This window comes from Hipposideros armiger, unplaced genomic scaffold, assembly GCF_001890085.2.
Source record: "Hipposideros armiger isolate ML-2016 unplaced genomic scaffold, ASM189008v1 scaffold_17, whole genome shotgun sequence".
NCBI lineage: Eukaryota > Metazoa > Chordata > Mammalia > Chiroptera > Hipposideridae > Hipposideros > Hipposideros armiger.
In genome coordinates this window covers 1931326-1945220 of record NW_017731367.1, presented here as the reverse complement: position 1 = coordinate 1945220, position 13895 = coordinate 1931326, and the positions used below count along the sequence as shown (strand labels likewise).

The 13895-nt window shown below is 57.4% G+C and overlaps 1 protein-coding gene across 1 annotated transcript in view; it reads left to right on the top strand.

Moving 5' to 3' along the window:
- The window catches only part of NGEF (neuronal guanine nucleotide exchange factor), a 37797-nt gene extending 25458 nt beyond the window's left edge, over positions 1 to 12339 (top strand). The window contains exons 5-13 of the mRNA XM_019629108.1: positions 410 to 562; positions 1797 to 1926; positions 4773 to 4847; positions 6464 to 6553; positions 7523 to 7686; positions 8189 to 8344; positions 9064 to 9143; positions 9867 to 9971; positions 11382 to 12339. Coding sequence (XP_019484653.1) covers positions 410 to 562; positions 1797 to 1926; positions 4773 to 4847; positions 6464 to 6553; positions 7523 to 7686; positions 8189 to 8344; positions 9064 to 9143; positions 9867 to 9971; positions 11382 to 11572 — 1144 coding nt within the window. The 3' untranslated portion in view covers positions 11573 to 12339. The remainder of the gene's footprint in view (positions 1 to 409; positions 563 to 1796; positions 1927 to 4772; positions 4848 to 6463; positions 6554 to 7522; positions 7687 to 8188; positions 8345 to 9063; positions 9144 to 9866; positions 9972 to 11381) is intronic.
- The last annotated feature ends 1556 nt before the right edge of the window (positions 12340 to 13895 follow it).

The following is a 13895-nucleotide window of genomic DNA, read 5'->3' as shown; positions in this document are numbered from 1 at the left end:
CGTCGGCCTCTGCTGCTTCACCCTCTCTAGAAGGAGTAGTGTCTTTTTATTTATTTATATTTACTTATATTTTATTAGGAATAATTCCAAATCGGCAGAATAGAGACACCAGTGTAGCGAGCCCCAGCTTTGGCATCTGGGTTCAGCAAATCCCCGTATCGTTTCATTTGACTTGGAAACCCATCAGTGTGGATTTAAAAGATAAGGTCCCTCTTTCTCTCTCTTAAAAGCACTCCTAAGGCTATTGCCACTTAAAAAGCTGCGCATTAATCAATGGGACCAAATATGCCTCCCGTGCTGGATGTCAATCTGTCGTGTTTGTTGGTCTGTCTGAGCGGATGCCGGCTGGTGGAGACAGGTCCTGCGTCTCCACCCAGGCGTCCTTGACCCAGGCCGCTGCCTCCTGCAGGTTCCTCCTGGAGCTGGAGCACCGGATGGAAGAGAACATCGTCATCTCGGACGTGTGTGACATCGTGTACCATTACGCGGCCAACCACTTCTCCGTGTACATCACCTATGTCAGCAACCAGACCTACCAGGAGAGGACCTACAAGCAGCTGCTGTGAGTGTGTCCGGCTGCAGGGCTACTCCGGGCCCGTGGACACTGTGCTGTGGTCCTTGGGCCTCTAGTTTTCGCAGGATAGTATCCAAGCCCAGCGTGTTCCAGGGGATTCGGTGTCACTAGATAAACGTTGACCCCAAGATGGTCAGCCATGGCGCCCGCTGCATCTGAGCCCAAAACAGCCATGCAGAGCTCCGTGAGGTTTAGAAAAGGGAGTTTGAGGCCAAGAGGATAACTTCAGGCCCGAGACGTCAGGAAAGTAACTTGAACTAAAGGCAAAGGCAGGAATGGGTGGGAGGATGTCTTTTTGGTGATTACCCAGCAACACCCTTAAATTTCTTGCTAATCTGCCCGTTTCGTAAACTTGCTCGGGGTTTCGGTTGTTGAGATAATTTTTCAGTCAATTTGCCTCTTTTGCATCCTTCACATTCCTGCGCTTCATGACAGTGTAACCAGTGATGTGTCCTTCCTCAGCTGGGGAGTTTCCAGCGCCTTCAGAACACTGACATCTAATCGTTACACTTCACTAGGCCTTTCCGTCAAACCTTGTCATCCTCTGTGAATGAGTTAAAGCTTGACCGCTCGGGGGATTGGGTGTTTTACATTTTGGGGTTGGAAATTGGGGTTGGAGGGAATCAGGAAGCCAGTTTTGAGGACAAGCGTTAAGAAGACAAGTATACAAGAGAACAATCTAGGTATCACCGTGCCCAAGGGTACGCTGGGTGGCCCGCGAGTACAGCCGGTCTGGGCCCGAGGACAGGCAGAGTGTCCTTGTCCCGGCTGTGGCAGTTCCCGGGAGCCCTCGTCAGCAGTGGCCCCCACCCACTGTCTGCAGACCCCCGCATCTGGCAGGATTAGCGCAGTTGCCCCGGCGGTTGCCTCCAGCTGCTGCTGCCGGTTTCCGTCATTACGTGGGCTTACCTCGCCACGGGTTCCTGCTGGGTAAATCATGGAGCTGTGCGTCTGATTCATAGAGTTGGCCACACGAGAAATGCTTGCCCTCCTACACACAGCATATTTTGCTAAGTCTTCATAGGCCAGGCATGTGAAGCCACTATTGTCATATGACTTGCACATGAGCAGTTCATTTTCAATAAATAAATAAACCAATCAATGAGTTTTCGCTGCCCGTGCGTGGGCTGTCTGGTTCGTACGAGGCTGTGGGTGGGGAGGAAGTGCCTCCGACTGACGCCTTCTGGGAGCCGGAGACCAACGCTTGTGTTTGTGTCCCCAGCCAGGAAAAGGCAGCCTTTCGGGAGCTGATCGCACAGCTGGAGCTCGACCCCAAGTGCAAGGGCCTGCCCCTCTCCTCCTTCCTCATTCTGCCTTTCCAGAGGATCACACGCCTCAAGCTGCTGGTCCAGGTACCACCTGTCTCCCCGACAGGCAAATGGGGTTTGTGTGTATTTCTACTGCTGTTGGCCATTTCCTTCCGACATTCGGGTCCCTGCTGGCTTCCTAGGAAGTCCGTCTGTTCCACACATCTTAATTAAGCTCCTACTGTGTGCCAAGCAGTGGGGGACTCAGCCCCTGCTCCTAGGGAGCCACATTCGGGGAGGGGGTGGGAAGATGACAAACATACAGCAAGGAAGTGGTCATGACCGTGAAGACAAAGAAACACAGGTAACACGATAGGGACTGACTGCCTGGTCACTGCCAGTTGGGGGAATCAGGAAAGAGTCCCAGATGAGTGACATTTAAGCTGAGACTTGGCTGACAGGAAGGAGCTGTTCAGGTGACAGAACTGTTTGTGCAAAGGCCCTGGGGCAGCAAGGTTCGCAGACAGGGAGGCAGAGGTGAGCTCAGGAAACATGATAGGAGGGAGTGTGGAGATGCGGGCAGATCGGCCACGTACGACATTGGGCTCTATCCTCAGTGTGATGGGGAGTCAACCAATCTAGTAGACGTTTGTAAGAGCACACAGTGGCTGCCACGTGGAGCGATGGATGGGCAGGAGGGCAAGAAAGGGTAAGGAAGTGGCTCGAGAAAGAAGGCTGGCTTGGCCGGCGTTGGGGATTTGGGGGTCCTGGAGGGAAATCGGTGACTTGCGCTGCAGACTTGCTACTGTGGAGTAAGAGGGAAAAGAGGAACCTTTTTATTTTGAGCAGCTCGGGTGATGGTGCTGTTCTCCGAGGTGGGGAAGACAGTGTGGGGAGGCAGTCCGGGTTCGGTGTGGAACTAGCTGAGGTTGGGATGACTTTGAGCAGTTGAATATCCAAGTTCAGAGTCAAAGGGAGAAGTCGGGGTGGGGTGGCATTTAATAGAAAGACCACCCAGAAAGGAGAGAAAGGGGGTCTGGAGACCCAGCCCCGGGACACACTGTGCGCCAGAAGAAACAGAGGAGCAGCAGGAGGAAGACCAAGACAGCTAGAGCCTGGGAAGCCTGGAGAGGATGAGATCTGAAAGGGGGTCTCCGGGCAGTCAGGCTCCCAGAAAGACGGCTGGAGACCCCTCGTGCCTTCCGCACGCTGGGGGGCACAAAGAAACCACTGGCAGCTGGTGTGGATCTGGCCATAGCTCCAGAGGGGACAAGCTAAGATGGTGACCTGTGAGCCACAGTGAGGGGAGGTCATAGCTCGGCCCTGGCTGCTAGCTCCACGGGAGAAGGAGGTCAAATAGGAGAGGAGGGAACACGGGGAAGAAGGGTTCAGAGGCTGGAGACCAAAGAAACCCGAGGCACAGCAGCGGCGCCCCGCGGAGCGGGCAATAGCGCTTCTGGAGAACAGCGAGGTCTAACCCACATCAGGACACTGGCGAGTGAAGGAATGCATCTGGATTTTTTTAACTTGGAAAAACTGAACAGAAGACAGCAACATTTCCTAATTAGGCAGAGAAAAGAAAATTTAAGAAATTTTATGGGACAGAGCATATATGATCTATAAAAGTCTTAACTTTTATATGACGAAAGCCAACAAAACTAAGATCAAGACCTATGGTAGCGTTGTCTTGAGGACAGTGGTGGAACGGAGCGGGGTGCGTGGCGTCAGGGAAGTGTCCAGGGGAAGCGTGTTGAGGGGTGACGTGGCTGGGAGTGTTCCGGGTAGAACCACCCGTCACTGCGGAAGGTGGGGTATGGAGCGGGGCTCCTAGAGAGATGACTAGTGTGAAGGTCATGTGCATCGTGCCGTCTTGTTTGAGGCTACGAGCAGGAGCTGGTCAGATGGGAGTTTTAGTCCAATGAGAAAAGGTAGAGCCTGAACCATGCTGATTTGGGAGCAGGGGGACCATCACTGATCATAACGTGACAGCCCTGCATTGGTAAAGGAGCGAGGAGGCATCTGGGAGGACCGGTCTCTGGCTTGGCCGCCGGACACTGGCTGAGCAGGTGACCACACAGGAGGCCAGGGACGGGCAGCTGAGACGTCAGAGTTGGCGGTGATCCAGGTCTGGTCTGGAGCTCAGGAGAGAGGCCGAGCATTGTGTGAAGAGTGAAAAGGCGTAGCCATGATCCAGGTGTCTAGAGGTGGCTGAGTGGTCAGCAGCAGTGTTCGGGCAGCCATCGCGTGGTGGGTCTCATATACACCCAGACCTCCTTAGAGGACGAGAGCAGATAAAAAAATATGGGCATGGTGAGGACTGTGTGGCAGAAATTAAGTAGTTTGGAGAGCAATGCAAAAATTATAATTTATAAATGAAGGCAATATGAGCATCATTTTTTGATAATTCAAGAAAATTTAACAATTAGAAAACAAAAAAACATTTGACCAATAAGACCAAAGTTAACAAGGCCTTAGGGTTAATGGCAACTTGGCTTCAAGTGACAATCCCAGAGGAGAGGAGAGGGAAGCCCGTGGGGACTGCCACGAGCACTGAGCTCCCCGTGGGGACAGGGCTGGCCCGAGCATGACCGGGTCTCTCCCTGCTGGACCCGCCCTCCCCGCCAGCACATGGTCGCCTCCTTCAATCTAACCTTCATTGGGCAATGAGATCACGGCCCGGGCATGGCCCTCAGGTTAGTCCTCACAGCACACTGACTCGTGGTTATCAGTTCAGAGCCGGGCAAAGCTTGTGTCAGGATGCTCGACCCTCAGCCCAGCTGAGCCCTGTCCTCCTGCCTCTGTTGTCACCTGGTAGGGCTCTTTGTACGTGGATGTCACAGCAACATGAGGCTGTTTGGCCCAGTGCAGCAGGGAGGCCGCTTTGCAGGGGGGGCGGGCAGGGGACGCATGGCCCTTATATGAAAGTTAATGCAGACTTTCCCTGTGCTCAGAACATCCTGAAGAGAGTGGAGGAAAGGTCTGAGCGTGAATGCACCGCCTTGGACGCCCACAAAGAGCTGGAACTGGTGAGTGGGCTTCCTCTCCCAGCTTTTCCCAATAAACCGTTCCTGCGTCTGGACTCACCTTCCCAGCCCTGTTCCCTCGCATGTCAGCGTGGCTTTGGAAAATGCAAATGCACTTTAATATTTGCTTTTGCAACCCAGAGACGTTGTTGAGGCTGAACCACAGGTCAGGTGTGGCCCGAGCACAGTGGCATGGCTTCCTTCTCCACCCGACTGTGGATGGGACCATGAGGGGACGGGGCAGTGGCCGAGCAGTCTTTACCCACCTTGACCTCTGCTGCCACCCATAGGCCCGGTCTCTCCTCAGCTGCCTCACTGCAGGCGTCTGGGGCCCACGCTGTCCTTGCCTCTTTCCAGGGCTTTGCTTCCTGTCCCTCTCGCAGAGGCTGGTCTCTTGAGCCTTGAGGTAGCGCTGCCCTGAGCCCCGGCCTCCATGCCTCTCCCCATCCCTCGGGCTCTCTCATCCCTGCGACACAGGACCCACCGGCCCTGCCAAGCCCTGAGCTTTTCCTGCCTGAGAGTGGTGAAACCACTGCTCCTGATCGCAGAGAGAAGTGGGTCCTCCTGGAAGTTGCCAGCAGAGTAGGGGTTGTGTGGGAGGGGTCGGCAAATGTGTCCACTCTTGCGTACTCAGCTAACATGGACCTTCTCATCTTAAAGTGCTCCTGGTGTCAGCTGAGCTGCGAGCCAATTCTTGGCAGCTGTGCCGGGCTCACTCTGCTTTGCTAGTGACCCCACGTGGACAAGAGCATGGGTGCTGGGAAGCCCTTGCCACTTCTTGTACCAGTGCCATAGCTTGGTGAAAGGACTAGCCTCCATGGGCGTCTGATGCTGGTTCTAAGCCACGCTGAGCCACAGGACTTCTGAACGTAATGCGGCCCTTTCCCCGTGGGCTTCTCCTCGTGTCCCTTACACACACCAGTTGGCCACCAAAATCCTTCTGGCATTTACACCCTTTGAATACTGGGGGCAACAGCAGTCTCCTCCCAGCCTTGTGGGGGAAAGGGTGGGGCCTCCAGCAGGCTGGCGAGCGAGGGTCCGTGACCTGTGAGTCAGGCAGCATCTTTCGGGGCTCTCTGCTCACCCCTGGAACTTACATACCTGGTCAAACGGGAGTTCATTCTGGCCCCCGCCGGGCAGCTGGCCACACTGGTCACAGAGGTGAGTCCGGTGACCACCAAGGCCTGTGAGAGAGAGGGGCCCACGTGCCCCAGGGGGTCTCTTCATGGTGAGCAAACGTTTTCTATTTCTTGTTTTCTGCTGTCATCTCCCTTTATTGTTTCTCACAGACCTTTTTTTATAAAGGTTTTTTTTCCCTAATTTATAAAGTAATTGATACTCAATACAAAAAAATCAAGATGGTGGCGATCCCACCAGTTATCGGCTGACACTGGTGCATGCCCTGGCACACCTCTTTCCAGGCGCCTGCACGCACAACTGTCTTCTCTGCAAAAAGGGATTATGGTTTATCAGCCAGCTTTGCTCTCCATTTCAGGCAATGTCAAGTGATTGTGTCTGGTCCCGTGGTTGTTCAGCCCTCCGGGGCCTGAGTGGGCAGCCGCAAGTGGCTGCGGACCGCTGGCTACAGGTGGCCTGAGGTGTCCTCATTCTCGTCCCAGGTGGTAAAAGCATGCAACGAGGGCGTCAGGAAGATGAGCCGCACAGAGCAGATGATCAGTATTCAGAAGAAGATGGAGTTTAAGATCAAGGTGAGCGCGCACCCGTCCGTGTGTGTCCGGCCCCGCCCAGCTGGCCTGGAGCCTTGGTCACTGGCCAGGCTCCCTGAATGGCTGCCCTTGGGTCTCAGAGCAGGGTCACCTCCCCGGGGTCTCCCCTGACCCCCTGGCTGGAGGGCCCCCGCGTGCCTCCCAGCCGCCCGGCCGTCACACTGGCCTAGACGATATTCTGAGAGAAGGTATATAGGGACCGTACAGCCATCTGCTCATTTACTAAGCACATGACAGAGACCAGCCAGGGATTCTCAAAGCTGGGAGATTGGAAGTTACTGCTCCCTCAACTTTTAGAGCTTCAGGCATTCGTGAGTGTATGGGCCCTGAGGACCTGGGTTTCTGGTGATGTGGGCACATGAGCACACGGCACCCACCGAGGGGCTCTGAGGTCATGCCGCATTTGAGAGCTGAGCCCCAGTCGAGGATGCAGACACGGCCTTCTGAGGCCCCCACCCAGCTCCGCTTGCCGAGCTGACTGCCGGGGGCCAGGAACCTGCCCCCGAGCCACACGGCGGGGGCCTCGCACAGCCCAGCGCTTGCCTCTCCCCTGTGAACTTGGCCTGTCCCCTGACTCTGCACAGGCTGCCTGGTGGAAGGGCGATCACACACACACAGCGGTGCCCACACGTACACACTCACACGTGTGTACAGATACTACACACATAGACACAAGCACATATACACAGAAGCACCTGCAGACACGTACGCAAGAGATACACAACTGCACACACAGGCTCAAACACATACAGAATCGCACACATGCACCCCCTGCCCTCCCGTGTTGGCCCAGGACTCACCCTTCCTCCCCGAATGCACTGCGTGTGTTCTGGGCCCAGAGCAGCCCCCACATGCTGTCACTCACGGTTATTACTCCGGTGAGGGCCCTGGGGGAGCCTCGGGGAGGGACATGGGGGTGGACAGCCATCCTGACACTGCCCCCTCGCCCAGTCGGTGCCCATCATCTCACACTCGCGCTGGCTGCTGAAGCAAGGCGGGCTGCAGCAGATGTCAGGCCCCAAGACGTCCCGAACCCTACGCACCAAGAAGCTCTTCCAGGAGATTTACCTCTTCCTCTTCAACGACCTGCTGGTGATCTGCCGGCAGGTCCCTGGGTGAGCTGGCCGGGCACTGCCTGGCGTTCTGGGGGTGACCATGCTGCAGGGGGCAAAGCGTGGGCAGGGCAGGGTTCGCTGTGGCCCGGGAGAGGCCAGCCGCGTGGCCGGATGGAGCCCAGGCTTTGATGCAGGTTTAAGTTCAGCTCCTTTCTTAGCCTTGGGCCTTTGGGCAAGTTTATTTAAATCCCCGGCCTCAGTTTCCCCACCTGTCAAGTGGGGGTTTTACTCCGATGTGGAGACGCCAGCTTAGCACCTGACACATAGTGAGAGCTCAGCAGAGTGGCTGCTGTGGTCAGTGCTGACCCCTGGTCTGCCATCCACACCATGGGAAGGGGCGGCTTGGGGTGAGGGGGACAGGCGTTCAGGTGGGGCCTCTGGAAGGAGGTGAGGAGTGGCAGTGGTGGGGCTGGTCCTACTGGCTGGCCAGGGTAAGGGCTTCCCTGGGACCCTCAGGCCTCCTCGAGACCAGCCTGCCCACCCTGCCACCCTCGATCCCCAGAGACAAGTACCAGGTGTTTGACTCGGCCCCAAGGGGCCTGCTCCGTGTAGAGGAGCTGGAGGACCAGGGCCAGACACTGGCCAACGTGTTCATCCTGCGGCTCCTGGAGAATTCTGACGACCGGGAGGCCACCTACATGCTGAAGGCATCCTCTCAGTGAGTGCCCAGTGCCACCCCACCCCCACCCCCACCCCATGTCACCTTTCCAGGTGGAACAAAGCTCAGGGTACAGCCTGCCTAGTTTCCATTCTTCCCCACAGGGCTTCTGTCTGGGGTTAGTGTCAGGTTGTGAGGCCATCGCGGGGGCGGGGGGCGTTGCACGTTGGCTGCACGTTGCCGGGTATGTGTGTGAACGTGTGCGTTCCCTCAGCCTCAGACGCTGGGTGGGCCCTCTTTTCCGATGAGATGGTGTAGACCCATTGGACCAGGCTGACCAGTGAACCACCCATCATCTGGTCACCTCTCTGACCAGCCAGGCCACCTGCGCGGCAGCCCCAGGGCTCTGAGAGGGACAGCCAAGACCAATGGGGGAGATGTCCTGTGTGGTGGTGCCCAGCCCCCCTTCCTCCCCCAGATTGCCCATCTCGTCCAGTTCTCACCTCCTAGGGTGGGAATGAAGTCGGCTCACACCTCCGACAGACTGTGGCTTCAGGGCAACTGGCTGTTGAGCCCTCTTTTGTGGGTTAACTTTGGGGTGTTGTGGAGCACTCACCTTCACCACCTGATTTTTTAACGGGCACCGGGGAGATTCTGTAGGGCTCCCCAGCCTCGCCGCTGGCTTCTGGGCATGCTCTGAGCTGCCCAGCTTGCTAGACACTGGGTGCCACACCTCACTGGCTCTGCGGTTGGGGCTTTTGTCCTCTTCCCTGTCCCAGGAGTGAGATGAAGCGCTGGATGACCTCGCTGGCCCCCAACCGGAGAACCAAGTTTGTTTCCTTCACATCCCGGCTACTGGGTAAGTGGCCCTCTGGGACAAGGAGGCCTCTGGGCAGGGCAGGTGAGGTCTCAGTGGCATCAGCCTCAGGTGCCCTCTGCACTCCGCCTAAAAGGGCCATGCTTCCCGAGCCAGTCATTCCAGAGGCCCGCGTGGTCTCTGGGATGTCTGCTTCAGCTGCCCAAGGGTCCCATGTGCCAACTGCAAGCTTAGTGCCCGAGGGAGGACATCGGTGTGCTGAGTTCAAACATTTGCATGATTACTGAAGGAACAAGCCACTGGGTCTTAAGTGACAGATTCTGCAAGGTAACCCAGAGGCATCGGGGCCCAGGGGGCGATGCCAGTGCTCTCTGGGGTTGCCAGTTGTCTGAAAACCTTACAAAATATAAAAGGGCACACGTCCGGCTGCCTGAGGGGAGCTGCCATCCGTGACAGTATTCACCAAGTCGCAAGCATCCCACATTTGCTCCCAGGGCCTTGTCCCAGGTCCGAGGAGTTCCTTCTAAGCCCCACACAGCCTGTCTACCCTTTTATCCACATATTGTTTTCTCTGAGCCCCCAGCTATTTTAATCACATTTTCTTGGAGCCAGGCCCCTCCCCCTGTCAAATGACCCCTTTTCGGTTGCTGTGGGACAGGCAGCGCCGACCCTGCTAATGGCCAGGCGGTGTCCAGGGGTTGCTGGGTAGGGGGCAGGGCGGTGACACGGTGATAAGGACGTGCTGCCTCCCTCCCCTCCCTGCAGACTGCCCCCAGGTCCAGTGCGTGCACCCGTACGTGGCCCAGCAGCCTGACGAGCTGACGCTGGAGCTGGCGGACATCCTGAACATCCTGGACAAGACAGAAGACGGTGAGGCGTGAGCTGGGCGTGTCCCCCTCGTACCCCCTGGGACTCTGCACCCGGCCCCACACCAGCCTGAGGATGAGGTGGGGCATCTCAGCCCCCCACCCCCTACCCCCACCCAGGTGAAGCAGCTGGCAGGGCTGGCTGACGGCCAGTGAGCCCAGGCCCTGGCACGTCTCTGCTCCCCCACACCGCTCTGCCCATCCTGGCCTCCCTGGCTTTTCCTCAGGGCAGAGAGGACACTTCTCCCAGCGTCTCTGCTCTCCTCCTCCTGAGCCTGAGGCCTGCCTTCCCCCATGGCACCAGGCCCAGCCCGAGAGCCCGCCCGGTTCCATGCCTTCCCCTCAGACAGCCCTGGCCTCGGCCCACTCATCACGGTGGTCGTGAGGAGGCAGGAACACCTTCACCGTGACCCTAACCCTGACCCTAGACCCTGTGCAACAGGCTTCCAGGTGAGCCTGTGACCACCAGGCTCGGAGCCCCACGTGGGCCAAGAAGCCCCCCCCCCGCCCCCCCCCTCGAAAAACTGACTCCTTATTTTTGTCAGTTGCTCCTCCTCAGAAGCCCTTAAACTGCACAGAGCATCTCCCCATCCCCCAGTCCTGCCTCCCCTTTGAGGTCCTGGCTGGAAGACCTCAGGCTGGGGGCCTCCAGGGAAGGCATTTCCGCTGGTCCCAAATCCCAGCGGCTCACCCAGCATTGGAAGAGCAGTGTCTCCTGCCACCAGCCGCCCTCCCCACCCACAGAATACAAACAGCCTGCCACGCCTCCCACGGGGCTTGCAGAGAGCCTGCCCCAGCCCCTCAGACCCCAGGACCTGCCCAGAGACCTGATGCTGCAGGGTGACCTCTGGGGGAGGGGACGAGAGCCAGGGCGCGCTGCTGGTGTCGGCCACTTCATGACGGCCACCCTCAGCTGACCACCTGGCCCTCCAGAGGCTGAGGCTGACGCTCAGAGAGGGGTGCCCAAAAAGAGGGAGACAGTGGCGTTCCAGGCCTGGTAACCGCCAGTCAGCCACCACCCCCACTGGTCCCTTGGATGCCTCTTGCTTTGGGGGGCGACCCTTGGGGTCTCCTGGTCTCCTAGGACTGCCAAAGGCTCAGGAGTAGTTTCCAGAGTCAATCCAGGTGGGACACACCCTGGCACAGAACATGGCTGGTTCCGTCACGGCCATGTGCACACACACACTGCTCCCCAGAACGGCGTCAGTTCAGCACCTCCCCAGCATCTGGGGCAAACCCGATCCGAGGGGCTCCAGCAGGGGTTCGCAGAGCAGGTGCCTCTGGAAAGAAAGGCCCACTGAACTCCTGCGTCTCCTGCCCTGTGCTCCCTGCACAGATGGGAGCCTGGCCAGGAGGACAGCTCCCTGGAGCCCCTGCAGGATCTCCTGACCCTCCCCGTCCCCTCCCTGTGCAGGGTGGATCTTTGGCGAGCGTCTGCATGACCAGGAGAGAGGCTGGTTCCCCAGCAACATGACCGAGGAAATCTTGAATCCCAAGATCCGGTCCCAGAACCTCAAGGAATGTTTCCGTGTCCACAAGATGGATGACCCTCAGCGCAGCCAGAATAAGGACCGTAGGAAGCTGGGCAGCCGAAACCGGCAATGACCCCCAGCTCCCAGCCGGGCGGAGGGATGTGGGCGGGTGGGAGCAGGGCCTGGCAGGCAAACCCACAGACGGACGGTGGAGGGGCTTTGGGGGAAGGTGACCTTGTGCAGGCGTCACCCCCACCCCTCACCCCTGCCACGTGCTGAGTGCTCATGTGTCTTAGCCCCTCGCTTGCCAACTGGAAAAGGTGCCCACATCTTTCTTCTGATGCATTTGTAAATGAGAAAGTGTATTTTAAACAGTATTATACCACCTCTCCCTCTTGTCTCTGAGAGGGGGTGGAAGGGGATTGGCATGTTCCAGGGGCCTGCCCAGGCACTGGAAGCCCCAGACCCAGGGTGTCCCTGGCCAAGGGCAGGTGCAAAGGTGATGATTGTCATGACCCCCTGCACGTGTCCTTCTCTACCCTGGAAGCTGTTAGAATCCGCCTGGCGTGCAGATGGACTGCCTTTGCCTCATGAGCTTGATGAGCAGCCCTTGGTCTCCACTTCACAAGACTGAGAGGCCAGGTGCCTCTGTCCACCTCCACCAGCTTCTGGCTGCACGGCCGGGCCCTGCCTCATGGCAGCCCTACCAGAGCTTGGCTGAGGGCCCATGCCACCTCTGGTTCCCTGATGGGCTAGATTTAACTTGTGTCTTCTGGCCCCTTAAGGAGCCCAGGTATTGTAAGGAATGAATCGGTCATTGCATCCTGTATCGGTTATGGTTCCAAGAAAAGCAAGTATCATTTTTGGCTGCATTAAAAGAAGCATCATGTATAAAATAAAGGAGGTGAAGTTCCTCTTTATTGCCCTGCTGCACACAGGACTGAGGTTTTGGTTCTGGGCAGAGAGAGGAACCCCCTTCAAGGTCAGTGAAGAAGGTATATCCTGAAAGGGGGTTGAGGAGGCTTCTAGTGGAGGACGGAGCAGCCAGAGTCGAGACCTCAGGCTGGAAGTAGATTTGGGCCTCTGCCTGTTCGAGGACCCCAGAAACAGAAAAGGCTATTGAGGGAGTTGGGGACGTCCTTCTGCTGCAGTGGAAGTGAGAGCACAGGTTTGGAAGAACACAATGGGACAGAGGTGTGAGTGAGTGGCCCCACAGGGAATCTGACCACCAGACATGGGGCTGGGGCTTCCTACCTGGCCAGTCACTGGCCTTGAGCACTCTTTCCCAGCTTCGGAGGCAGCAGCCAGTTACCCAGAGGCGCAGCTCCTCCCCCAGCCCAACTGGCCCTACAGCCACCCCACCAGCACCCCGGTTCTGTCCTGGAGAGTAGACAGGCCTGAATATGCCCCCAACCAGGCCTGCCTGCCTGTCCGGTCTTTCTGCCAGGACACACTTTCCTCTGCGCCAGAAGAGGCTTTTGGTTAGAAGCATGAGGTTTCGATGCAGCAGGACTTTGTAGCTTCTTCCTTCGCACAGGCCACACCATGGTGGCTCTTGGCGTTCTTGAGACCACAGACCCTTGGAGAATTGCATGAATCCCGGAAGATGCACACACGTGCAACATGCTCGTTTAACTGGGGAGGCACCCCTCGTCCCATTGAGGGACTGGTGCTCTTGGGGCCTGTAACCCCCCACCCCTCTGAGGGGAGTACCAGCACCTGAGTCCCCCGGGAGTGAGGGAAGGGGGAGAGGGGTGGTTTCTGAGCCCCATGCTGCTGGGGGAGGGGGCTTGAGACAAAGAGTTGGGGGGGTTGGGGGAGTTGTCCGTTGGTCCTGGAACTTGTCCAGCTTTTCTTCTGTAAGCTGGGAAACAGCTTGCTGACTCAGATCATCTGCTCTAAGGAGGGCTTTGGCCACTGGAGGGCATGTGAAATGAAGTCATTTAAACGGGTTCATGAAAACTGGTCAGTTTCATAACAGTCCTTTATAAGCAGAAATTTGTAACCCATGATGAGTTTTGGGGAGAGTGTGTGTGAGTACCACATGTGCTCGTCTGGAGTATCCAGGAGAAAACTAGTCTTCGCAGGAACAGGTATGACCAGGAGAGCATGGAAACCAGAGGCCAGAATAGTTGCTGAGACATTGATGGGAAGACGAGCAGCAGCGCCCCACCAGCCACCAGCACCCACGCTGGGGATCTCCCCGGAGCCCGAGGTGTTAGCCCCTCCTCCGGGTCTGCGCCTCCCTCCAAAAGGCCCTTGGGGGGCTGGGACGGGATGGGGTTCTGGCTTCTTCCCTGCTGCCCCCAGAGCAGGTCACCCACTATTTTAAATCTCTCTCTAAATTAGAAGGGCTGGGCTTCCTGTGTGGAAGACAGCGAGGCCAAGGTCGGAGGGTCAGGGCCAAGCTGGAGGGCAGGTCCTCACCCCTCACGCAACACCACCCACCACCCTAA